Source organism: Musa acuminata, chromosome BXJ3-4 (genome assembly GCF_036884655.1).
Source record: "Musa acuminata AAA Group cultivar baxijiao chromosome BXJ3-4, Cavendish_Baxijiao_AAA, whole genome shotgun sequence".
Classification (NCBI taxonomy): Eukaryota; Viridiplantae; Streptophyta; class Magnoliopsida; order Zingiberales; family Musaceae; genus Musa; species Musa acuminata.
In genome coordinates, this window is record NC_088352.1 from 36,801,229 (window position 1) to 36,827,730 (window position 26,502).

At 36.8% G+C, this 26,502-nt stretch overlaps 1 protein-coding gene across 6 annotated transcripts; it reads right to left on the reverse strand.

The window, feature by feature from the left end:
- Positions 1-3,200: 3,200 nt before the first annotated feature.
- LOC135581200 (DNA ligase 1-like) lies at positions 3,201-25,949 on the reverse strand. Of its 6 annotated transcripts, none has more exons than XR_010496208.1 (19): positions 25,146-25,946; positions 24,887-25,003; positions 21,893-21,994; positions 21,706-21,822; positions 20,770-21,000; positions 20,599-20,693; positions 16,922-17,009; positions 10,625-10,756; positions 9,407-9,519; positions 7,337-7,438; positions 6,804-6,865; positions 6,564-6,635; positions 6,405-6,478; positions 6,249-6,305; positions 5,461-5,538; positions 5,256-5,333; positions 5,051-5,159; positions 4,857-4,968; positions 3,201-3,444 (listed from the first exon to the last, which is right to left on the reverse strand). XR_010496208.1 is itself a non-coding variant. In XM_065149924.1 (18 exons), exons 1-17 carry the CDS (start codon positions 25,809-25,811, stop codon positions 5,091-5,093), a joined length of 2,253 nt encoding a protein of 750 aa, XP_065005996.1. In that variant the 5' UTR covers positions 25,812-25,946; the 3' UTR covers positions 3,201-3,444; positions 5,051-5,090. The 6 variants fall into 6 exon arrangements, 4 of the variants coding, with proteins under 4 accessions (XP_065005996.1, XP_065005997.1, XP_065005995.1 ...); XR_010496209.1 differs by lacking the exon at positions 3,201-3,444 and adding an exon at positions 3,477-3,781; XM_065149924.1 differs by lacking the exon at positions 4,857-4,968.
- Between the last annotated feature and the right edge of the window lie 553 nt (positions 25,950-26,502).

Consider the following 26,502-nt stretch of genomic DNA (forward strand, 5'->3'; position numbering starts at 1 on the left):
AATGGTTCTTTTTTTGGCCGATGAAAACTCCTCCAAGTAAATCATGGAACTTCTTTTACTTTCACTTAATGGCTTATATTCTGAAACCTCAAGCAGGTAGTATTTGAATTTTTCTATCTTGGGCAGAATAGCTTTGATTCTCTTCTTAATCTATTCCCATTCTTGTGTTTGGAGTCTTTGGACATCTATTTTACTTCTTTCTTGCAAGTAGTTATTGTACCAGGAATTCAGTGCCTGTTATTGTTTTACAGAAATTTATTGTTTAGAGAATAGCTCGAGCCTGACCTTTTTTTTGTCAATTTATTATGGAAGCTTTTTATTTAGACCATCGAAGACATGGAGGAAAGAGACATTATATCCTCTGTATCCTTTTTTTCCTTGATGAATATGACTTTCTATGTTCACATATATACATATGTTATACGCTTTTATCAATATATGTTTATATATCTTTGTAGCAGGAACCTTGTATAAGTCTTGTGGCACTCATCAGAAATGTCAACAGTTAATAGTTAAAGGATCTGTGATCCTTAATTCTGGTAGTTATTTTTTTTTATTGTTTGGAATGGAGATCATATCCATCTTGAGTACTATTCTTTATATTGGAAACCTCTTGCAAATAGAATCAGTATGCCTAATTTTATGTTACTGAAGAACACCTATCCTTTTGCTTGGCTGTATTGTTGAAATAGATGGAAGATGTTTTGCAAGTGAGTTTCAGAGATGTTGGATCAAATTTTCAACACAGATGATTTATAGAGCTGAAAGTGATGGTTAAAGTGGAGAAGGGCGTTGGAGTGTTGTGTTTGCCATATGTGCCCTTAGGTTAGGAAAAAAAAGTTCATAGTACATATTCAAGACCAGTTGTGCTGTATAAATAGATACTAATATATAGCCTGTAGGAAACAATATATACAATAAGCTGATAAAACTCAAGGTTTTAAGATGTATATGTTGATTTAGTAGTATGATAAATAGTATATGGATTTTTGAACAATCAGGGTAGTCTCGTGTGAGAAAAAAATGAAGGAAATATTAGAAGGTGGTATGGACTTGTCAAAGGGAATCTATTAGATGCATTGATGTAACAAGGTGAGTTAAATTAGGATTCATGGTCCGAGGAAATAGAGAAAACCTAAGAAAATTTGTTGGAAACAATGAGAAAAGATGTCCTTAACAGAGCTTAATGTCCAGAAAAGATGAACTTAGAAGTAAATATAACAAGCCATAGGGACTGAACTATTTAAGATGGCTAAGTTCATCTTTTCTGGACATTAAGCTCTGTTAAGGACATCTTTTCTCATTGTTTCCAATAAATTTTTTTAGGTTTTCTCATTGTTTCCAATAAATTTTCTTGGACAGTGAATCCTAATTTAACTCACCTTGTCACATCAATGCATGACGAAGAAAATGGTAGTAATTGAAAATATTTTGTACATATATTTTGAAGAAGATGTATGCCTGAGCTTATATGGTTACATTATTGTGCTCATATGTAGTTCTGAAAAATTGCTGGCATCTTTTGATGTCATATAAAAGTTCAATGCTGGGTTTCATTATAACAAGTTTAGTTTTTTACAGCATTTGATTTACAACTTTTGATTTGTTTCACTGACATAAACATCTGGAAGGTTTAGTTTTTCTTGTCATTCTATAGGAGGTCAAGAGTTAGGTGAGTTAAAACTTGATGAGTGAAGTAGACAGGTTGTAACTTCTGTTGCTGCTGAAAGTTGGTCAATATGAACTCTTGAAACAGATTGTTTTGTTTGACTAAATGTGTGTGTGTGTGTGTATATATATATATATATATATATATATATATATATATATTGTGCATGCAGGTTTGTTCATTTTTAGATGCCTTGTATATGTGTATATATATTGTGCATGCTGGTTTGTATTTGTGGATGCCATGTTGCTGTTATAACATGGCTCCCACCTGTGTGCTTCTTGTTTTGCTTCGAGTTTTGAGTTTTAATTTAGTCATTTGCTTCGAGTTTTGAGAAATTCTTGGATGGTCCTTTTCTCATGTCACAAATTGTTGTTCATGGTTCTTACATCATTTAAGGCAATAATGTAACTAATACATTTGCTCTCTGTCCACTATTTTTTTTGTTTTTGTCATGGAGGGCCATTAATGCCAAACATTTATGATTTTGATTGGGTCCACTGAGATTTTCTGCAGCAAACTTAGGTCAACAGCTGGAGGCTTTCATAAATGATGTAACTTCTCAAACATGGCTGTTGTATTATTATTTCCATATCTAGCACAAGAATAGGGATTCTTTCATGCCATGCTGTAGTTATGAAGAGACAATGACATGTATTCCAAATACATTAGCTCCTTGTGAATCACAGGGAGGGTTTGGACAAAAGTGGTAGATTTTACCTTGTAAGAGTTCCTACTTTGGTTCTTTATTTTTCTCTTTGAATATTCAAAAATGGTTGAATTATGTAGGATTTAGTTTGCAGACATCAGCTCTTTAATTTCAAAAGATCATCTAGGTTTTTGTTAGGTTTATAAACCATAACTATGTGAATTTTGCTGTCATATATGATGTAAGAGAGCCCAGCTACTGATGATTAAATTTTCTTTTGGTTTCGAAAGAATTTAGTACAAACACGACTTTTTTACTGGCTCAGACTGTTCTGAAATGACTTTTGACAATGGGAAATAGAAAGTAGAAAAACGATCCAACACGAGAGACTTGGAGAAAGAGAAGCAAGCAACAGGAAGGTCATAATAATTGATATTTATGCACTGTATGTTCGCGGGCGGCCTCTTGTCCCGATGATGCTAATAGTTGAAAGAAAGACTAAAATTTCATTTTATTGAAAAAGTCGAGATTAACACACTGCGCATGTCCGTCTCTCATGAAGGAATTCGTCGAGGGTGAATTCGTGGCTGAAATCCCAAGCCTCTTTTGGCTTAGGATAAAACATCAAGAAAAACAATTATTAGAAAAGTTTATTCACCATTTCTTGTCAAATGAAATGATTTAATTACTTCTAGTCAAGAAGGCATTCGATCACTTATCAAAGCTATTATTCACCATTTCTTGTATGAAAAAGACTGGATTTAATTAATATATTACAAATTACATGATTTAATTACTCTCCTGCCATCTGTTTTTTGTCTTTGGCAAAACTATATATATTATACTGAAAACAAAATTTCTCATTTGGCTTAGGATAAAACATCAAGAAAAACAAATAACAACATTATCATTCTTTATGAATAAAAAACAATATCATTTTATCGTTCATTAGAAAAGTTGCTGTCAACAGACATAGACATCAACAACAACACTATCATCATTCTTTCATGGATGCAGGGAACTGAATTGACAATAACAAAATTGTCAAACAATTTTACAAGCTGAAAGGCGCAGGCACTTGCAATACATGACCAGAGACGTGCATTAAAGGATGGACGTGCTAAATCTGCAAATGAAATATTGGGTGCTCAGAACAGCTAATGAACATCCTACGAATGCCAAATCACGTAACACCAGAAAAAAGGTATGAATGATAATATAATCACAGAAAAGGTACATCTAATAGTGTCAGTCAACAATGGGAGTGTCCTTGGGCTCCCAGCTAGCATCTATTGTGAAGTTCTGTACCGCCACTAATGCCACTACGAAGCTTGCTTTTGTGGCGCCTCAAAATTGAATGGTTTAGACGAATAGAGCACGCTTTTTAGTGGTGCAGAAGTAGTAGAGTACTTGGTTAAGGACTCCCAAGATAGATGCAGAGACTTGTATTCTTTGTGAGAAGACTACAACAGGTAGCATTTTCCATGCAAAGCACCATCAAATAGGAAACTTGAATGCATAAGATATTAGAGATAATGAAGAGGAAGATCATTAAGGAAATGTCAATGCTAGTGAGAAAAGAATATCTGATAGGAAAAGAAAGAAACTCGTAATTGCTAAAAAGGCTAAAACGAGACCGATGGATTTGTATATGTATCAAGAATCACAAAAGCAACATATTGAGACAAACAAATATAAACGATGCTTGAATTTGATGTAAAATTTTATTATTTAAATATTTTTGATATTAGAAGGATAATGTGATTTGATACTTTATATGATTTCAATTTGATATGATGATTTTATTTTTATAATCATATTTATCAATTATAATATTTTTTATATTTTAATATTCTAAAACATCTTGTTTCACTCGAGCAGGTGCTTAACACCTCAAGCGTTTTGAGACCTTAGCACCTAATACTTTAAAAAACATTGGTTAGGACACCCTCTACCCAGTGCTTGTAGGGGGGTGAAGTCCTAATTAAATTAGGACTTTCTTCATAGTACTTTTAATGATCAAGTCTTAACTAGGTTAGGACTCTCTTCCTAATGCTTTTAGGGATGAAGTCCTAATGAGGTAAGTTAGGATTGTCCCTTGCTGATATCAACACCCTCTTCCTCAATTTGGCCACCTACTTTTTTTTCCCAATCCGAGTCTGCTATAGGTTGGAGCTCATTCGATCAAACTTTTGGGCTTAGAATTGAGCTCAAGCAGGGTTCAATAGGATTGAGATTAAATCGGAGTTTCAAATCAAAGTTCAATTAAGTCAAATTGGAGTTCAACACAAACTCCGATAGAATCGAATTGGAGCACGACCCAAAATTCATAAGATCATCACAATCATTCAATGCTCAACCTACTGGCATGGGGAGAAGATCAAAGGTTATACAACACTAAAAATCTCAACTCAATGCGTTTGAAAGAAATTAATTATGCTTGACGTGGGAGCATAATTGATTTATGTCTTAGAATCATAAGCTTCGATTTTATTATGGCCAAGAAACCCAATATTCAAATCTTGGTATTAGTCTTACCATATGTAATTCAGTTTGACTTTTGAAGGATGGGGTACCACATATGCTCCACTCAAGTTAAAAATTGATTTTGACCATAAATTTCTACTTCATTGGCCTTCAAAACCCTTCCCTACAGCAGTGCAATTCGCATCAAGAACATAATAAGCCATGAAAAGAAGAAGCTTGAGTGAGGCACAAAGGGTAATGCTAACCTTCAAAGGTCCCATCAGAATTTGAAGAATTATACATTTCTTAATCGTCATCATCCTCATCTTGATTGTTTGTGTGGTTGATCTTCTGAGCACGATACATTTCAGCAACCTAAAGAATCATGATCAGACATCTTCAAACATACAGCAGCAACAAATGGATACATCAAAAGGCTTCAAGGCCTACAAACTGGAAGCCCCATGTTACCTGCTCGGATGTTGTAGCTTCTTCAGGGCTTTTGTCATCACGGACATGTAGTAAGCGAGGAAATCGAAGTGAAATTCCCTTTTGAAATATGGCACAAAATTTAATGCAACAGAATCCATGAGCCATTAAGACTACATATTTGCAGAAAGAATGACAAGAGATGAAAACACACACATTCTTAATCAGATTTTGTTATTACACTAACCTTGTTTGGATCGACTATACCATTAGCAGCACGGTGAACAGGACTGATGCTCAAATCTGCTGCTTTAACCTCCCAAACCTGTCATAGAATCAAAACCAGAAATGAGTAATTATTAAACGAATTTCATGTGAAATGCGAATAACTACTACCAGTGAACTTGCAGTTGTGTCCAAAGTAAACATTAGCATGCACAAGGATCCTTCAAAACTTATCATGTCGATAATAATAGTGCAGTCCAATTACAGTTGGCAAGCCCACCTTGAAAGACAGGAAAATAATAGGATACTCACTCTTCATTGATTAGTATAATTTATCAATTATTAACAGAATACAAAATTGACTTCCTAGACTAAGTGATTTTTAAGTGGTACAGTGGCCAACCATATATCTGATACATGTAAATCTTGTATGATTTAAAAAAATGTCCTATTATCATATATTTGACATATCTCCCTAAAATAATTTTGTCCATTTACTGAACATCACAAATAAATGATCACTGAAGCTACCTTCCTAACCTTTCTGTCTTTCAGAGCTCTAGCACTGGCCCACCAAAAACTGTCTAATTTATTTGTTTACTTCAATCCGATTATTGTAACCAAGGTTATTTGTTTAAGTAAACATGGTTCTGCTCAATATTTTCTAACAACAAGCCTCTAAGAACAAGAATTTCCTCATTATTGTAACCAAGAGCTAAGCTAGTGCATCAGATTTTAAAATAAAGTATGCAATCTAGCATTAGATAATCTCAGATAAAGAAGCACACAATATCATAGTATTGTAGTTACCTCTGATGGCTCAAACCATACATCTGGATCCATTGAATCTGAAAACCGATAATATGGCTGGAATTGAAAGGTTGAAAAGGTCATACAACAGATGAGGTGTGGGAATACACACCATTACAATTCACATATCAGTTTTATAAAATTCTTTAGAATCACCTTAGGCTTTGGAATTATTTTATTACGAAGACTTGTTGATCGTTCTTCAAGCTGTGATTCAGAGAAACCAGTACCTACAGAACGCCAGTAACAAATTCATACAGCATAATTAAATATTGCAGTTTTATAAGATTTTGCACCAAAATGTTGCTGGCTTACCTATGTTACAGATGCTTTGATATTCTTCATTATGTTCATCGTAGCAAGCAAGAAGAAATGAGCCATAAACACCTAACAAGAAATAAGTATCTTAAGTAACCCCAAATATGGCAAACTCGAGCACAAAATCATCTGTGTTGACAATAAATAAAAAAGGAAATAAACATGATATAGAACATAGCAATACTACAGCATAAGCATTGTTCAGTGTTGAGAGCTTATCACTAAGCAGCCAGTTACCTGTCCGCTTTCCCCGACCATGGAATGCAGCAATAGGAACCAAATCAAGTGAATCACCAATGCTGCATCAATTGCTAGTGTCAAAATCATAAGGGAAGCAAAAATCTCAAATCATGTTAGATGACATCTGCATGAATCGAATTTGACACCCAAGTGTTGCCTACAAACAAGATGGCAAAATGGATTGTCAGTCAGCACGAAAGCTAGTCGGTTAGCTAATGGAGACCTTAGAAATATGCCACTAGCGATCTGTGAAATTTCCTCTTCTTTCGATAGTTTTGTCATTACAAGTACGAGAAAATAAGAGATGGTCAAAACCAAAAATGCTCGAGTTTTATGTAGCATATCAAAGGTTTTCATTAATTACAGATCTCAATGACGGCAAAAGATTCATGTGGCCGATCCCAAATAGTTGGGACTTCCGATTTTGTTGTTGCTGTATCTATTTCCATGCATTACTCAGAGAAATTAACACGATAGACAGCCAAATACTAACAACAATTACATAGAAAAGGGAAAAAAAATGCAATCACCTTTCCATATAATCTTTCTTCAACTTCAACCAATTGTTTGACCGCTTTGAAGGCTCATATGTAGCATCCTTATCCAATGTCTTGATAATCAATCCTTCGCAACTTCATAAGCAAAAGCATTTTAGCTTTAGGAAAGCATGAAGATGGGTTCTTTGCTAAAACAAGAATAATAACACTGAGAACATTAGAAGACAACCAAATTAATACCATAAAGACTCAACAAAAGAATTTTAGATGATGCAAAGTGCAAACTCACATGCCTATTTATAAATAAATGCTGACCACAAACTTAAACAACAGACCATCACCACAGCATTTTGATATCCCCAACCTACAGAGTTATCTTATTTCACATCACCAAAAAGAATGTGAAATGCGCTGTAGCATAAAAATGCAACTGCAACTCCTTTTACTCACCTATGAAAGACATGCACAGACAGGTCAAATGCTGATGACAAACTTAAGAATCATACATTATCACGGAATTTTGCTACTTTCCATCATACTAAAACAAGATCTTTTTTCTACATCATGAAGAAGATGTGAAATGCAATGTAGCATAAAAAAAATGCATTTGTAACCCTTTTCGCTGGCATCTGAAAGGCATGCACATCTACCCATCTCCCTACGCACAGCTATAATACTTCAGAATGCCATCGAGTACATTCTAAAATCATAAAATCTGTCAACATCTTGGAACATGAGATATTAAATTTCACTCTTTGTTGCAATTTATTTGATAATGAAATTTCAGTCAGCACGGCAAGAAATTATTGGTGTTTACTGGTCCTATCTGCTGCTGATACGCGAAACAGGATCGAACCAGTTCAGGCCCAGTATAACATGTGGCGGCAGTACACCTTTGTATCACCAGATGCTGGCTGGTACAGGTTGGTAACAGATCAAAGATCAGTACCAACCCCTAACAACAAATTGACTTCAATTTGATTTGACTGTTGGGACTTCTTTGTTGCTTGTCTAAGCCCCTTTAGCTGTCTCCCTACCTCCTCTCTCACTCTCTGTCTCTTTCTCACTCAATACAGGGCATGGACAGAGGAGCAGTATTTTACATATGCTAAGACTAAAACCACAGGACTCGGGGCTCCACACAGCTCATCTATGGTTGCAAGGATAAAGGAAAGAAAAGGCTGTCGATGAATTTGAGCATATGCGACAGCCTCTATGATGTCAGGACCGATAGGAGTTAATCGTATTTGTAGTCTTCATGTTACAAAGGATTACGATCTCAGAGCCAAAAGATGAATAATAACAACTGGTCTTTTTCTAGACGTTAATTCAGGGTCAATAACTGCAGCTCTACTGTACTCTAACCTCTGTAGCCCTACAAGCTACGGTCATATTTCGATCCAAGGAAGCAAACCTATTCGATATAGGAACATGTGATAGAGTCCTTCGATGGATCCACAAAGATAAGAATTTTTAGTTTTAATGCTTAGCCACTATGCAATTTGGTTTCATATTAGCTTTGATTTACTTTATTGTTATTTAACTTGATCATATAAACCAAGAAAATATGAAAAATCATCTTGAAATATGGTTCTTTTCTAATTTTCTAATTTTAGGCCAAATATAAAAAAACACAACCGAATATCATTGCTGCTTGCAATAGCATCTAATGTGCTTTTCCCACCTAAGGCAGGTATAGACTTAATGCTCCTATTGACATCATGCTGGTGAACTTTCATCTGTTCATAGCTATGAGTCTACTTTCTTCATATCCCTACATTTACTGTCTCATTTCTATAAAACAAATGCTTTTGAAAACATCAGATTTAAACATATTCAGTAGTAAGTCTGTCGAGATTATAAAGTCAACAACGGCAACCTATTATCATTGGCACAACTATATGGAAAATAAGTGTTGGTGTTATCAACAATAAGACCATAAAGAGGCCAAAATTGAATTGAAGTCATAAGTAGCAAGAAAAAAATGTCCAGATGAAAATAAATTTATACTTGAGCAGCAATACCAAACCAAAAAAGACGTCTAAAGCTGAAAAAATGACTTAAAAATTTACAGTATATATTTCTTCCATACAGTCACAATACCTGGTGTTGACAGCAGTGTCAAGGAATTTCTGTATTTCCTCGAGATCATCTGATGTTATTGCAGTTGCAAACTGAAAGACTCCAGGTACTTCTTCAAAGGAACCATAAAGGTGCTGCAAAATGGCACACACATCACAAAGTACATTTAGATGTCAAGCCAAATTTGATTCTTAGTAACGACAATAATATTTTATTAGTAACAACAAATAACTACCTGTTTGCTGTGATGCAGTACAGAACAAAAAAATACAAAAGAACATGCTGCAACAACACGTTGAACAGGAGTACTTGATGCAAAAAGTTATCAAAGTGCAGATTAAGGATATCACTTAACTATCGCGCATATTATATCAACCTGAAAGTTAACATATGTGCATATTGCCAAATTGCATAGATAGGCTATGGAGCTCCAGCCTAAACTAACGCGCCTGCATTCTCCACAGACTCAACCAACCAATCCAACCTCCTCAACAGACTCAACCACTAGATTAACAGGACTGCTCAGTCCTTTTAGTCGAACAAAGATGTTCAACCCTTAAAACTGACTGGACCTTGGCCTAGGCCAAAATAAGCTCTAAAGCCCTTTCCTGTGCAGGACAGGCATTGGAAATAGATCCAGACCACATCTCTAGCTCCTGAAGGCATCCAGGACCATGGATACGTAAAGAGGCAAAAGCAAGAAGGGGGCAGAAGAGATCGTTCACTTTTAGTCTTGTCTGTTTTATTTAGACTATTTAGGACATAGTCATTGGAATACTACAAATACGAGGTCTATGTCCCAAATGACGTAAAACAGTTTTTTTTATTTTTCAGAATTTTATGAGCATTATTAGTTTCTTTAATTATCAATCTAGAACCCTTGAGACCTACTTTCTCAACATAAAAAAAATTCTAGTTAGGAAGGGCTGTTCTTTACCACATAACAGGAATTTTCATTGCTTATATTATAAGTGGTGCCTTTTGTCAGAAACTGTAATCCATGATTCATCTGCATTTATTATCATATAAAACAGCTGTCATACAAGATACTGAATCATAATTTTAAATAAAAAGCAGAAGTGCATCAACTGTAGTATAACACAATTTTTACTTTGTGAATGCAAATATTTCCACTTGAGAGGACTAAATTAACAATTATTTTTGAAGAACATACAGATGGAATATCAGTTAGTAGAAGCAAGAATCACACATGTAAATAAGCTAATTATAAATATCTACCTCTCGACGAACTTTCAGTTGCTCCTGAAGTAGAGGTTGGCCATTTACATACAGAATGTCAAAGGCAAAGGTGCAAACAGCTACTTTTATGTCACTTAAGATCACTCCCTTCCGAGCACGAGTGCTCAATATCTGCAAGGAGTCATGATGTGAATAGCTCATTAGACCTGCAGCTGAAGGTACTATGTTCTTTGAGTATGTTTGGTTGCAAATGGTATATATATGAAAAACAAATTTGTATTATGCATTAGCAAATACAATTTTTTATTGCATAATATGTACATTATAGCAATTATTTCAAAAAGAAGTGAGCACAGCCATTAACCAAAATTATCATATAGCCTGTATATTCTTCATACATGCAATAATACTTTAGATCACTTTAAGAGATTGGGACCGCTTGTTTTTTTAGGACAAACTACATCCAATCTTTGCTAAACGTTGGATCTGTCAAGTAAAGAAAACATTTGAAGCTATCGAATGCAAGGAAAATCAAACGGTGCCTTTTGCTTATTTCATTTTAGAAGGGATGGCAGACACTTGATGAACCTAAAAAAGGAGACGGTTGGAGGCAATGTGGTGGCTTGGGAACAATTTAAGAATGCATTCTATGAGCACTTCTTCCTTGATTCAATTCGCTTTGAGAAGCAACAAGAATTCCCTAACATCCACCAAGTAGGACTTTGATGGAATATGATCATTATTTCACTTAGCTGGTCCAGTTCTCTCCATATATTTAATAAACATAAAAAAGCTCATCACTTTGAGAGAAGACTTTGTCCGTCAATTAAAAAGTCCGTTGCTGTATTGATTTTACCATCATATGCTGAAGTGCTCAATCAAGCTCTGGTGGTGGAAAAATTGGATAATAAGTTACAACAGATAAAAGATCGAAAGCGACATCTTAGTGCTGCACCATCTGCGTATGGGGGATAACATTTAGGACCCTCAAAGAAAGGCAAGAGCAGATAGTTCAAACATCAATAGGCAGGAGCTCCCAATAATCAAGTTGTCAGAAGATGTTATTTCTATGAGAAGACTGATCATGTTTCCATCTCATGCCACGTGGGACTGAATGTATGCCTCTTTGTCAACAACCCGAGCACATGTTAAAGGACTGCCCACGGAAGCAATATCAACGTTGAGCTCCACACCAAACATTTGGACAACTAGAACTTAGAGGGGGAGGTCAGGCGAGGGTATATGTACTCACCCATTAAGATGCTAAAGCATCAGGATTTATCGTTCAAGGTATAATCACACTCTGTGATATGCCTGCTTCTGTGCTTATAGCAACTGCTTCTATAAGGGTGGTTGATTATGTTGAATGCCAATCCATACCCAAAATAGCATCAAAATCTCAAAACTCTAGTAGAATAAGATCTACTAGCAAATCGTGACTTTCAATAGTAATAACCCAATTTCTTAATATCTGATCAGCTATCAAAGAGTTTCCAACTGATGTTGCTATTGTTAACACATTCCTCATTGTCTTAGGATTCTTATGCAGTCACATAGCAAAATAAGATGATATAAAAGAATGCATAGAACAAGTTGCTATAAGCACAAAAATAGACATACCACAGAGTGTGATTATACATTGAATGATAGATCTTGATGCTTCAGAATCTTGATGGGTGACTGTACAGACCCTCGCCTAACCTCCCCCTCTTGGTCCTGGCCGTTATTGTCCAAATGTTTGGTGTGGAGCTCGATGTTGATGTTGCTTCTGTGGATTGTCCTTCGACATGTGCCCCGTATGTTGACAAAAAATACATACACAAAAATAACATCTTATAACGACTTGATTACCGAGAGCTCCTACTTGCTAGTGTCCGGATTATCTGCTCTTACCTTTCTCTGAGGGTCAAGAATATGATCCCCCATACGCAGATGGTGCAACACTAAAAGGCCGTTTTCGATCCTTCACTTGATGCAATTCATTATCCAAAATTTCTACCACCAGAGCTCAATTGAACACTTAAACATATGTCGGTAAAATCAATACAACAACAAACTTTCTAATTGACCGTCAAAGTCTCCCCTTAAAGTGACGAGTCCTTTGACGTTCATTAAAAGCAATATGTGGAGAGAACTAGGTCAGCTCAGTGAAATAATTATCATATTCCATCACAGTCCTTCCTTAGTGGATGCTAAGGAACTCTTGTTGCTTCTCAAAGCAAACTGAATCAAGAAAGAACTGCTCATAAAATGAATTCTTAAATTGCTCCCAAGTCACCACATTACCTCTTGCCTATAACATCCTCCTTTTTTAGGTCCACCAAGTATGTCTTTCCTTCCAAAATGAAAGAAGCGAAAAGCACCTTCTGATTTTCCCTGCATTCGATAGCTTCAATTGTTTTCTCCACTTGATGAATCCAACATTCAATAAAGATTAGATTTGGTTTGCCCTAAAAAACAAGTGGTCTCAATCTCTTAAAGTGATTCAAATTATTATTTCCACCTTGCAGAGCTCCATCTCGCTCCCCCTACTGCTCAAATAAGCCTCTAATAGCATTGAAGACTCTGTGTACATAATCTGGAACATTGATAGGTGATGGAGCATGAGGTGCATTCTACGATGTCGGGTAAGCTGGCACATAATCAATGATAGGTGTATGTGAGGACTGAGTTTGCTCTATGATGTGTAGAACTTCAAAATTATGGTTTGCTTGAACACCTCTCCGAGTGCGTAGGCCATTAACATTGCAACCATGAGCACCCCGAGCGGCAAGACCACTGTTCTCTTGAATTGGCTCCATTACTCTTATAATAGGTCAAAGACAATCATCGGTCAAAATCAATTAAAGGACACGAATACCTATAGGCCCTAGACCATGATATGATATGAATAATCTATGGGCTATGGGCTAGCCCAACTTGGTGTGGTGCATGCATAGTTATGAGCAATGCAAATGACCAATACATGAGCTGGCCCAACCAAACCCAATATTATACAACTTAGCCCATTGCTCTTATTTTATTTTATTTGGGCCCAAACATTGATTGAACCAAACTAGATTTGATCAGTTTAGATCGATCCAAGATGATTCCAAATTGGTTTGTTTAACCAAAATTAAACCCAATCTGATCCAAATTATACTAGTCTAGGATGGTTCCAGACCGATTAAATGAGGATTAAAGATCGACTTAGATAGGTTCTAGTTAAATCAAATTCAATTGGACTTGAGTGCCCATGTCAATTGAGTGCAATTTGATATTATTTGACATTAATGATGTTTAAATGAAATATTTTAATATATTATTTTATCCCAATATAGACATAACCAATATGAGATGATGTTGTTTCCCTACGAAGGGCGGATAGGATGATTCCCTTTGAGGATTAACGTGCCCCTAGACGTGATAATTGGATGGTTCCTCCCTTTGTTGTTAGGAGGAACGTGTTTTCACTTTAGCGAGTGAGGGACATCACTCCATCTTTTGTTGAAAATACGATATGAGTTTGTCTTCATTCGTTGTTGGGAGAACACAAACTAATCCCGTAAAATAAAATCTCTCCATCCGCTGTTAGGAGACTGCTCCTTCGGGTGTTTAATATATGTAAATTAATATATGCAAATGGGATGATTGACTTTTGATCATGTATTCATTTTACAGTTGACTAATAAAGGTTCTTACTTAGCGTTGATGAAATTTCTTTGTTTTTGATATTTAAAGCAGCCTCCCAGCAGCACTAGACCGAATTTCAATGGAGAGAAAACCTTCCTCTACCATTAGGAAGAGCTAGTTGGATTTATTTTCGAGCTAACATTACTATATTTCTCAATAAAGCCTATGACTACTTGTGGAAAGATTTACGAGTTATACATATTAAAAAAGTGACGTTCATTTATTTGGCTCTAGATGTACTTGTGGAAAGATGTTATGATCCTGTAAAAAGAAAATCCATGATGTGATAGCTTTTTATGGTATCGGAGCTTTGAGAGGCAATAAGAGTTCCTTAGCATCCATCAAGGAAGTAGGATTGTAATGGATTTTCCAGATGTTTTTCTTGAAGATATGCTTGGATTGTCACTTGTCAAGCAGATTGAATTTACAATCAATCTTCTAACCGGCACTGCACCTATTTCTAAACCCCTTTATTAGCACCGATTGAATTGTAGGAGTTAAAAAAAAAAAAATCCAAGAGCTTTTGAACAAGGGCTTTATTCGACCGAATGTATCACCTTGGGGTGCCCCTGTCTTGTTTGTGAAGAAGAAAGATGAATCCATGCGGTTATGCATCGATTATAGATAGCTCAATCAAGTGACCATAAAGAATAAGTATCCCCTTCCCCGAATAGATGATATATTTGATCAACTTCAAGGTACTCGAAGATTGATTTGAGGTTCGGGTATCAACAACTGAAGATAAGAGAATGAGATATATAGAAAACTGCTTTTAAAACAAGATATGGTCAATACAAGTTATATTTAGATTAAAAAATATTATATGAAATTCCAAAATATTATTTTATTCCTTTAAATGTCAAAATTGTATTGTTCGATTAAAACACGTTATATGAAGTTTCTAAAATCTTCACTTATCCCCTTAAAGGTTTAGAATTTTATTTTTAGATTAAAACATATTGAAATTATTCATATCATATGCATTTTTAAAATTTTTATCTTGAATGCATGATATTTGATATTTCCTTGTTATGCAATTTATCTTTTTAATCTATTGTTATTTATTATGTTTAGTGACTTATTGCCAATGAATATATGCTTGATTATAATTCAATGATGTTGCAATTCGAAATTGAGAGAATTGGTTAGGATTTGAATTGAAATCAAACAACGAACTAGACCCGACCCATAGGCTAGGCTAACCCACAAGCTAGGCCCAGTTAATAGGCCAAGCCCAACCCGTAGGTCAAGCCCCACCCCGCAGACTAGCTCAGCACAGCCCAACATGAGTAATCATGTTCGGTGCACATGGCCTATCATGACCCGAGCCTAATAAACTAACTGGCCCATCAACTTCAGTACACTCATTAGACCTTTATAAACTAATCTTAGTCTCATTCACTTCCAATGTGAGGCTAATCGAAGGTGTTACAATCTCCCCCACTCAAGGACTTGATATCCTCGTCAAGGTCTAGCATAGCCCAGATCAAACCTTAACATGATGCATGTAAGACATAGACTAGTGGTGGCTCCATACTGTGACAAGTCCTCTGACTCCATCAACGAGTAGCCCTATCCTACTCGAGCCCCCTCACCATACCCAAATACTAGGTCAGCGCTGATACTAAATATCATGATCGAGCCTGATAAGCTAAATGGCTTATCAACTTCGTTTGATTTAAATCACTGGTCAAAATGCTTAGGTTGAAATTGATAGTAGTACACTCATCAGACTCTTATAAGCTAATCTTAATTTTATTCACTTTCGATATGGAACTAATTGGGAGAGTTACATAAATGATCTCCTAACAATGCATAACATTTTTTTGCTTGTTATAGACCTTTTTCTAGTATAAAAGAATGAAGAAACTTCAGTTGTATTAAAAGAGGAATTAGCAAGTTCCATCCCCCATCTTGAGAAAATATTTATTCTTCATTTTATTCTTCACTTCAGTTCGTTTCAAAATACTTCAATTGGTTTGCACAAACTAGTTCTAACCGAACTTATAGTTAGCACTAAAAACTTTGCAATTCACTTCAACTTTTATAAACAATGGTCGAAAGTTGCCCAAAAATAGATTAAAAATTTGAAGAACATATACCTTTGGCCCACTTACAATGAAAGACTAGGCAAACCAAAAATTGACAAAAATTCCTTTGGGCTAGGCCGAAACATGGTCAAAGAAAAATTACAGCTAAAATCTTATGCTTGAGGGACATTAGTGTTAACCATCTAGAACAATTCATATCTTGCTAGACAAAAGACAGTTAACAAAGCAAAATAATAGGCCAATTTACTCACATTCATATGCAACTAGAAAAACACAATCAAATTAACTTCGGACCACTTACAATGAAAGACTTAGTGAACTAACAAATTAAAAAAATTCCTTTGGGTGAGGTAGGCACATGGTCAAAGTAAAATTGCAGCTAAAATATTATGCTTGGGTAACCATAGTGTCAACCACCAAAATTTTAAAGAAAAAAAAGACAAGTTACTAAACCAAAATAATTGGCCTATTTACTTGCAAACAACTAGAAAATCAAAATCAACACAAGACATAATGCTGCAAAAAAAAATCCTAGATACTGGAAGAGCATAGGAGATAAATTAGATGACAACACCGAAATTCAAGTTATAGTTCAATAAGCTAAACAACTAACCTGGAAAGGCAAGATCCTTTGCTTCTCACGGTCATAAGCAACAATTTCACAATCAAGCACAAATGACTTTACAGCAGGTTTTTTGAATCTGCATTTGGAAGCAGTGTTTCTTATCAATCAAAAACATATATTCATGTCAAATTACAACTCCAGAATAATGCCTAGTAAGTTTTCAATGTGCATATCAGAATAATTTCAACCTTCCTATCCACTCTGTCAACCAGCAAAAGGAACAAGGACAGAATTACAATTAATAAAAGACGTGCAGCCTAACTAATAAAGAAAATCACCTTACTGTAACTGTTCAGAACCATTAAAAGCCAACAGAATATGCATGTTTCAGGACACATAGGAGATGCAGAATTAACACTGATTCTTAAGCAAAAACAACGATCCTCATCAACTTTAAAATGTGTTCTTCTCTGGATACTTTCAGACATCTGCTTGAATGTTAAGTTACATATCAAGTCCCATTGCTGAGTGTTAGTTAAAGCTGTATTGACTGACGGTCTATTTTCCCAAAAGAAGAAAGCAACTGGACAGCACATTAATAAAACGAATGGGAAGTGAAATTCAAGTTCACTTCAGTAAGATGATAGCTTGATGAGGATCACTGATCACTATTAGTCATGTAAAAAGAGTGGATTTAGACCTGAATTGTTTGTATCTGGTATGATTAAGCCAGATAAGGATCATACAGTTCGTGAAGAAACCTGATTTCTCCAACCCAGTAGTCTGGTCATTGATCAGATCATCAAGAGATCAACTCCAATCTACAACAAGATCAGGACCATAATTAACTTTGGTGCACCAGCCAAAAAAAGGCTGGTGCACTTCTATCCTGTATTCACCGCTAGATTGAGATCTAACAGTGGCTAACAAAAACATAAAATGATAAATCTTGTCCTCTATGAACCGGCCAAACCCTATCTCACAATGAAAATTCCTTCTCAACTTTTCTAACCACCTCCAAATTCCACCATGTTCTTCACCCAGAAGATAAAATTACCACCACAAAAACACATCATTATTCCAAGCAATGATCTATAACCACCAATTGTTGACAAACTTGTTGGTGCCAACACTATCACCACTGTAGTTCCATTGGCATAACACAACGATGCAGCAAAAGATGAATGATTATACCCTAATAATGCTCACTGCCAGAATGAAACCAACCATGGTTGAGTTCAAGTGTTCACTCTTTCTATACTATCTGTGTCATCACATCCTCTATCCGTAAGCCCTGCTAGGCCTGTAAAACCTTTGCCTTCCCGATGAAGATGGGGAAACTTGTTTGGTCAAATTAGATTCCTGGACAGAGATCCTCTTCCTAGCCAAAGAAGATGATCAGCCTTTGCAAAAGGTTCCCGGATTAATGAAAGGTTTGGTTTCCAGAATCAGATATATCTACCTATAACCTATCCAGACCAGATCAGTTTGCTGTCCTAGTCATTATGAGACAAATCCACTTTTAAAATCCCCCTGTTGACCTATTTTGGCCTTAATCCACCTAAATCAAGTGATTCTGAAGATCAAAGTTGGGTCAGAATAGCAATTAAGTTTGTTCAGGTGATTGCTACTAAAATCATGGCAAGGTGTTGATGTCATCTTCAACCCAGATACCCAGAAGTGGACTCAACAGGGTTAAGCTTGATCTTATCACCATCAACATTAGCACCTAGGTGCTCAGCATCAGTCTTGCCAAGGCCAGCCTTACTAGGGCCTCGTTGAGCCACTCGGGAAAGCCCAGATACCATATCAATGCTTATCTCAGAAATGAACAACTTTCTTTATGCATGGACCAGCTTAGGCAGTGATCTGACAGGGATTGGCGCGACTTTCCTATGTGAAATTGGGGATAAATCTACAGTACAATAGACTGATAGAGTTTCAGCAAGACCACTAACAGAAAGACAAGCTGATTCAGCTTCAGTCCAAATCCACTTAGACTTGTTTGGAAGTCCAAAGAACCCTGGAGAAAGGCCAAGGTGAAAGTCTGGCACCTATCAGAACTGGAGAAGGGGGGATCCACGTCCAGTTTGGCTACAAATCCCTTGGGGTAGTATAATACATCACAAAAAGAAGCCCACTAGGGATCAGCCACAAGCAGAGAAGAGGGAGAAAAGCACCATTCCTAAGCTATAGTCTCCTTTTGAAGTAATAATCAAATAGATTTAGAAATTGGCATGGTAGCCTATAAATAAAGCCCTAGAAACCAACATGACATTGTTTCAAAATTGTTATTTTATTTTTACAGGAATGCAATTTCATCCATTTTGATACGACCAATATTTATCAGTTCGACCGCTGATCGGCTCTCAGCCCAATTTTGGGCCATTCAAGTGTAATAGAGGGCTTACCGCTCGATAAGCTTTGTGAACCGGGCGGTAAGGCCCGTGAACCAGGCTTACCCCTCATTCAGGCCTGATAATGGGCTTAGACTGAGCAATAAGCCCAGCCAGCCAGTTTTGATTTATTTTTTAAATCTTAAAAAATTTTAAAACTTAACTTACCCTCTCGTGCTTTGTCCCCCGTACCATCACTCACATCCCTTGCCTGGTATCACTTGTTGTTTGCACACTAGTCAGCGTCAAGCAGCCAGTATTCTTCTCCTTCTCTATCTCGTTTACTCGTTCACTGCCACTTGCTTCCCTCCTCTCTTGCCCCATTGCCTCTCCTCCTTTCATATCCCCCACCACCTTCCCTCTCCTCTCCTTTTATGTTGTGTCCTGCTCCTCCCCCCTCTACTTATTCCATACTCCTCCGTCTCTGCCGTCGACTCTTCCCTCCTATCCATTTTGTACCACCACCTCTCCTCCTCCTCCTCGGCCTCCTTCCCTCCTGTCCTTCTATGTCGCTGCCTCTCCTCCTCCTTCCCTACTCCGCCACCTACTTCTCTTCTAATTTTTCAATTTTCGGCTGTTTTTTCAGCATTTTCCAGAAACTGGTACCAGTGTACCTAGAGCAGCACACTGCTACCCACATTACATACCAGTCTGGCCAAGGACTGTTATCCCTGTGTGGTATGAGATAACATTCCATGCTATCATCAATGAGAAAACTGCAAACAGCAGTTTCCTGAGATTAAAAATAAACAATCCCATATCATGGTAAAATGTTAATGTTCCCTGCCGGTCACAGTCACACAAAATAAGATCTGTTACCTAAAATAACAATACAAAGCCACAATACACTGGAATCCAATCAAGAACAAAGATTAATTATTGGTTCTTCAAATTTGTTGTTTGACCAAGTATCATTTAAGACTTACACTTCCGTATTGACCAGTGCTTCTCTGTGTTGCAATTGACAGTTCAATGAAAACCCTAGAAGATCTTTTTCAAGCTCTAAGGACTCAAATTTGATTGTATTCTGATACAGGAGCTTTAATATAGTGATAAGTTACAAACGACTGCTCTTTAAAAATCAATTCAGTCAACTAAGCTTTCAGAAGTTCAAAATATAACTCTTGAAGAGTTGTAGTTAGAGAATTTGCCATGAGGTGTTAAAAGTTGCAAATGTAGTTGCTACAATGAATATGCATATAGATCCATGGCTAGCCACAAAAGGTCAAATAGTTTCCACTGCATACAGTGTCACAGACAAATGCGCATGCATCTTTACATCTCCCAGAAATATATAAGAAAGCATGAATAACAATGAGACATGCATACCTTGATACAGAACCGACCACATCTGGGTACTTCCCAGTGTTCCTTTCAGCATTACGACTATATATCTCAACTGATCCATCCTCCATATAATGTATCTGCATTCAAGTGCGAAGTTCAGACAAAAATTAAATGAGACATAAATTTATGTCACAACAAAGATCAGTGTCATACCTGGGCTCGTTCACCATCATATTTGTATTCGCAAGTGAATTCCATTCCCTGAAACTTATCAAGAATTTCAGACACTGCCTTTGTTGGTTTAGCTAACATAGGCCCTACAGGCACACCTAGGGAGAAATTGCATGCCTCTGGAAGTTTCCATACTCCAACGCGGAGAAGTTCAGGAACAATTTTATCATAGATTGGGAGTACCGAATAAACTTGTTTGATAATTTTCGCAGCCTAACTTCATACAAGGAAGATGTATAGGAAAAAGAACAATGAATCTAGATCAGTATAACTGCATGCACAAGCCATTAGCTAGCTGTTGGTAAAGAAATATAACAATAAAGAGAAATACATCCATGGACTTATCAATGATTTAGATCATATTATAAAGGAATAAAGACAGCCGAGTGCATGAGGTCTGACTGCATTATTTTTCTACTTCCTATATGTTATTATTTCTATGCTTCTAATGTGACTCCATTTTATTATTATTTTATTTTATTATCAAACATAAGGTCTGACTGATTGACTGCCTGGTCTAACTAGTAAACCTTTGACCCAAGTCTTGTTCTGGTCACTACCACATCCAGTTTTGACAACTATGAATAAGGCCTACTGTTTTTCCTTTAACATCTCTTCTATGCTTGTGGTTGCTATAAATTATAAAAGAAACTAAAAAATAGAAAATTATTGTGAGTTTCTCATTCGTATTTGTTGCAATTTGCAGGATATTTATCAAGCAGTAAAAAATAAAATAATAATTTACCATGCAAGATTAACATAGTTTATCTCAGAGCATTGACAAAATTTTCCTCATTTAACTTGGACATAGATGTTAATAGAATAAGAAGAAAATGCAACATTAACATTGTTGACCAACAGACAGTGTTCTTTGAATAACTTGTCAGAAGGTTAAAACACATCCAAACACACACTAACCTCTTCAAGATCAGACTGAGTTTGTGACCGTGGATTTTGATTTGTTTCAGAATAAATAGCTGCTTGTCCGAGAGCTACCAGGACAGTTTTCTCTGCCAAACCAATTCGCATCTTCGACTGCGAGGTATTTAAGGGAACTTTAGAGGATCAGGATACCAGTGGCAACAACTATATGCTGAACATTTACCTGAAGAAGACGAACTAAATACTGAGGTTCACATTCAGTTGCTGCAACAAGAAGTCCTTTTATGTGATTTCTTTTCTTGTCTTGACTATCTTTTCCCGACTCCTATTGAGGCAAAAAAAAAAAAAAAAAAAAAAGAAGTCTTTAACGTAAACCTTAAATTTCGATAGCTCTGCCAAATATTTAGTAAGTGCTCATATATGTTATAACCCCTACATAATCAATTAAATGCTATTTCATCAAGTAGGCACCTATGATATAGTAGCACAAACTAACATATTTCATGAATTAATAACCAAACATTTTTTACAAGATAAGAAGAATATCAGATGCTTGCAAGCATTGAGGCACAAACGGTGTTAAAGCATCCACAGATTCGCATATTTAAACATACATAAGAATACATATTATCTATACATACATTCAAATAATATGGTAGGGTCAAAGGGAATCCTAATATTTTTAGGCATACATGCAGGGAGTTCAGAAAACTCAGGATGTCTGAGATCTGAACGGTTTGAATCAACAATTTTGATCTTGTTAAGTACCTTATTGATCTGACTACTCAACCTACCTGAGCTGATCTACACCAATTATCAATTTATCATGCCACGCTGTTCGAGTCAAGCTCATAAAGGTTTTAATAGCAAGAAATTTTCATAAACCTTAACAAGCCCACTTCAAAATCTCCACGATTCTGATCATTATAGTAAATGTGGTTTCCAATACTTAGAATCATGTTTCCTAATATTTGGAAATAACACTTTCCTCTATACTAGTCCACATTCTTCATATTGAGACATTTGGCATCACTCCATAGAGGTTTTCATCAGGGTCTGCAGTACCGAACTGTACCGCTCAGTACAGGTGGTATGTACCGGTCCGACAGGTTGCCGGTACACGGACCGCCTGTTACCGGCCCGAGTGCACTGTAGCACTGTAGCACTGCTACGGTACTCAACACACCTGAGTGTACCGCTCGATACACCTGGATGTACCGCTCGGTATACCGTACTGTACCGGTACCAAGCCCAGATCGAAATACCGGTACGGTACGATATTGCGAACCTTGATTTTCATAAACTTATTTCTCAAATAAACTAAACATAAAAATAAGATAATTTAATTCAATAAAAGGTTGTTCATCATTTTCCAATCATCTTCTCCGAAATAAATAATAATGTTTGTTGAAGAATACACAAAAATGTGTATATACACAAATATTCACATGTAAAAAGGTTTTGCACCCTCATCTTAAACTTAACTGCTTCTTCAGCAGCTCAAGGCTACTTAAGATATAGGTGCAACGATGCCACATGAGGCTGTGATAGCCTACGAAGCAACCTATATTTGAGAACCTACTCAACATAACATCATGGTCAATTGCGTTGTACTGGAATGGCTGACAGAGTAATCCATAATCTATAGCCTCTAAGTTACTCCCGTACCAAAGTCCATGAGACTTGGAAACCATTTGATCATCCATTGACCTTTACATGAAAGAAAATCTAAATCTACCATGTAATTTTTCACTGCTTGATAGATGACAAATGGGTTCATATCTCAGTCTTTGGCACAGGACAATTCAAAGAGCCTGCATCAAGTTAAAAAATATGGATAGCATATTTCCAACCCATACATAGTGTCAGCTGAAACAGTGATCCCGATGCTGAGCACCTAAATGAAAGCACTAAGCAATGCCATATAGCAAAAGGGTCACTGCTGCACAAATTTGTCAATGTTGCCAAATTAAATTCAAGATCTCTAGGGAAATTACACATGGAAGACTGTTACAATATACTAGCTACCTTGGACATATATCTGTCAATATACTCAGTGTAATTGGTTGTGTTCATTGAGGACCCCAGAGTTCAGACTATGGATCCTTATCAAGTACAGTATGCATATTCAAACATTCAGATCATGTTAGTGTGACATAAAACGATACAAAATCATGCGAATGCAACTGCAAAATGAAACATAGAACAACATTATCTTAGAAAAAGTTAATTGACATGAACAAAGGGATAACAGTTAGGTATATCAGCAAAAAACAATGGAATTACAAACCCAAGATACTAAATCAAATTCCATAAGAATTATAACTATGCACATCAAAGCATGGCAGGAGTTATTTGATTTCTGGAAATCCTCACGTTATGGTCTGATTGCAACTTAATCAATTAGGGTAACTTGTATTCGTATTACCACAAAATAGTAGTTACACAAGGATCACAACCCCAACATAACTCGGACTATTAAGAAAACACAGGAATGCTTGCTGAGTTTTATATTTTCATTAGAGTGCCATGACAGAATTATCCATGCATAACTGCTCCTACACAGAAGTTTACATATTAAGATTACAAAAAACAAGCATTTGTCTCAATCACATGAACCAACAAAGTTTCACAACTTAGAGACAATGAATTGGTATAAAATAATTAAACAACTTCAAATATCTCAGAAATTATATGTAAATCATGAAATCATATCACATGAACCATCTTTGCTTCCACGATAACTCTAACCATAAAACTAGGTCATGTCACATAATTCATTCTCATCTCAAACCTGCTTGAAGTGGTATCGACCAATATATGATGCACCATCTAATTTGTGGCATTTAGGAATACAGAATTACAGGTCCTTGTTCACTGTATCACTGACCCTCGTAGCATTTACATTTAACAAGCTCAGAATAGTTACCCTTCTATCATCAATTCCAATCTACCCTCAAACAATGGCTTTCTGCAAGGACTGAACTCTTTTTTTCTCTTTCAATAACTCAACATTAGGATCATATATACTTGATATAAGTTAACATACAAAGTTTTAACAGAAAATGTCCAAATCAGCAGGCATGAGAAAACACTTATCTATTTTAGAAATCTTTAGCAGATCTTGACATTAGCAGACCACAGATAAAACGGGCAAAACATTGCATCATACGCCTGCCAATGTTGGATATACTCAAGCAATAAGGAAATAACAAACCTTTGCAATTGCACGGAATGTATCAAAAACCTTGGCAATCGTCAAGGGTTGAGGCTTGAACATCACTTTCTGAGAGGAACGGCTTGCTTTTGCAACAAGACCCAAGTCACCCAGTTCCTAACACCACAACAATAAACTTTAGTTTCAAACACCAGAACTTCTCAAAGAAACAAGAGAATGCAAAAAGAAATCAAGAACCAGAAAATGATCCGCGTCAAGAAAACAAGATCAAGAAAGTGATCTGCGTCCAACAAAACACCTTTAGCTGCTTCTTGACTTGCTCCTCCTTCCTCCCATAAGCCTCGGCGAGCGCCTTCACAAGGGACGCGTCCCCAATCCCAAGCTCAATACCTTCATGGGGCGCCGCGATCCTATTCGCCGAAAGGTAAACGGTGGCGAGAAGATCCCCGGGCGTGGTAGCGATCACGGTCCTGAACACGTTGCAGATAATCTCCGTGATGGCGATCCTTCCGGACTCGTTCGAGATTAGCTCAAGGGCGCGCGCGAGGAACAAGAAGGGAACGGGTTCCCCGTCCTTCCACGAAGCGGCTTTCTTGGGGTTGAAGTCGGAGCACTTCTTCTTCAGGTCGAGGGTGGGGTTCTTCTCCTCGGGAGGATCTTTAGGGTTTTGGCCACCGCCATCTAGGGTTTTCGGTTTCTTGGAAGGGGAAGGGGAAGGCTGTTCGGGCTGGGCGGAGGATGGGGCGGACTTCTTGGATTTGGCTGCGGCCGCGGCCGCGGCGCGGGCGTTGCCCATGAGAACGTCGGCGACGGTGCGGCGGCCCGACATTGCGGCACGGCCGGTGCTGCAGCAGCGAAGGAAGAGGTTTCTTGACCAAGGGTTTGAGAAGGGGAGAGATGGGAAGCAGGGAGGCAGTGGAGGGAATTTGAGCGACAGGAGAAACGGCGCTCGCAGCAACAACATCAAATGGGGAAGACGGAATGGGGCTATGATTTCAAGATCACTGGGAGCGAAGGGAGGAGGAGGGCGACGCTTTTCTTGGTTTTGGCGGGCAGAGGAAGCGCGACTCCACAGTATGGGCTTAAACGGGCCATGGCTGCATTGAATAGTTGATGCCCATGGCCAATTGGTTCTTTTGTTCTACGTCGGTACTATTGGGAAGGGGTTAAAGAATACATGTCTATTATTTCTTATTATTGCCATGTTTTTTAATAAATAGGATAATTTTTGGATTATAAATCTAATGCAACAGACATAGGCCGGAAAATAATTTATATTCCTACCGTTTAATGTATCCTACGATTTAACTGAAACAAATAAGAAAGATATGCAATTATGTCTCCGTAAAATATCATGCCGTTCCATTAGTATAATTGACTGACTAATTTTTTTCTTGCTTGCTTAATTCTGCCTAAATAAAATGTATCGAAAACTATTTTATCTATTTTCAAAAAATTATTTATACGATTAAAGTCCTATCTTTATAAGGAATTACATGTCTCGTCTCCTGTGCGCTTCATTTCACACTATCAGAATTCCATGAGAAAAGCGTATGTAAAATACATGTCACTTTTTCTTCTTATTTGTTTACGTTGATGTCTGCATCAAACATATCTAAAGATAATTAATCGGAAACTAAAAACACATGAAGACG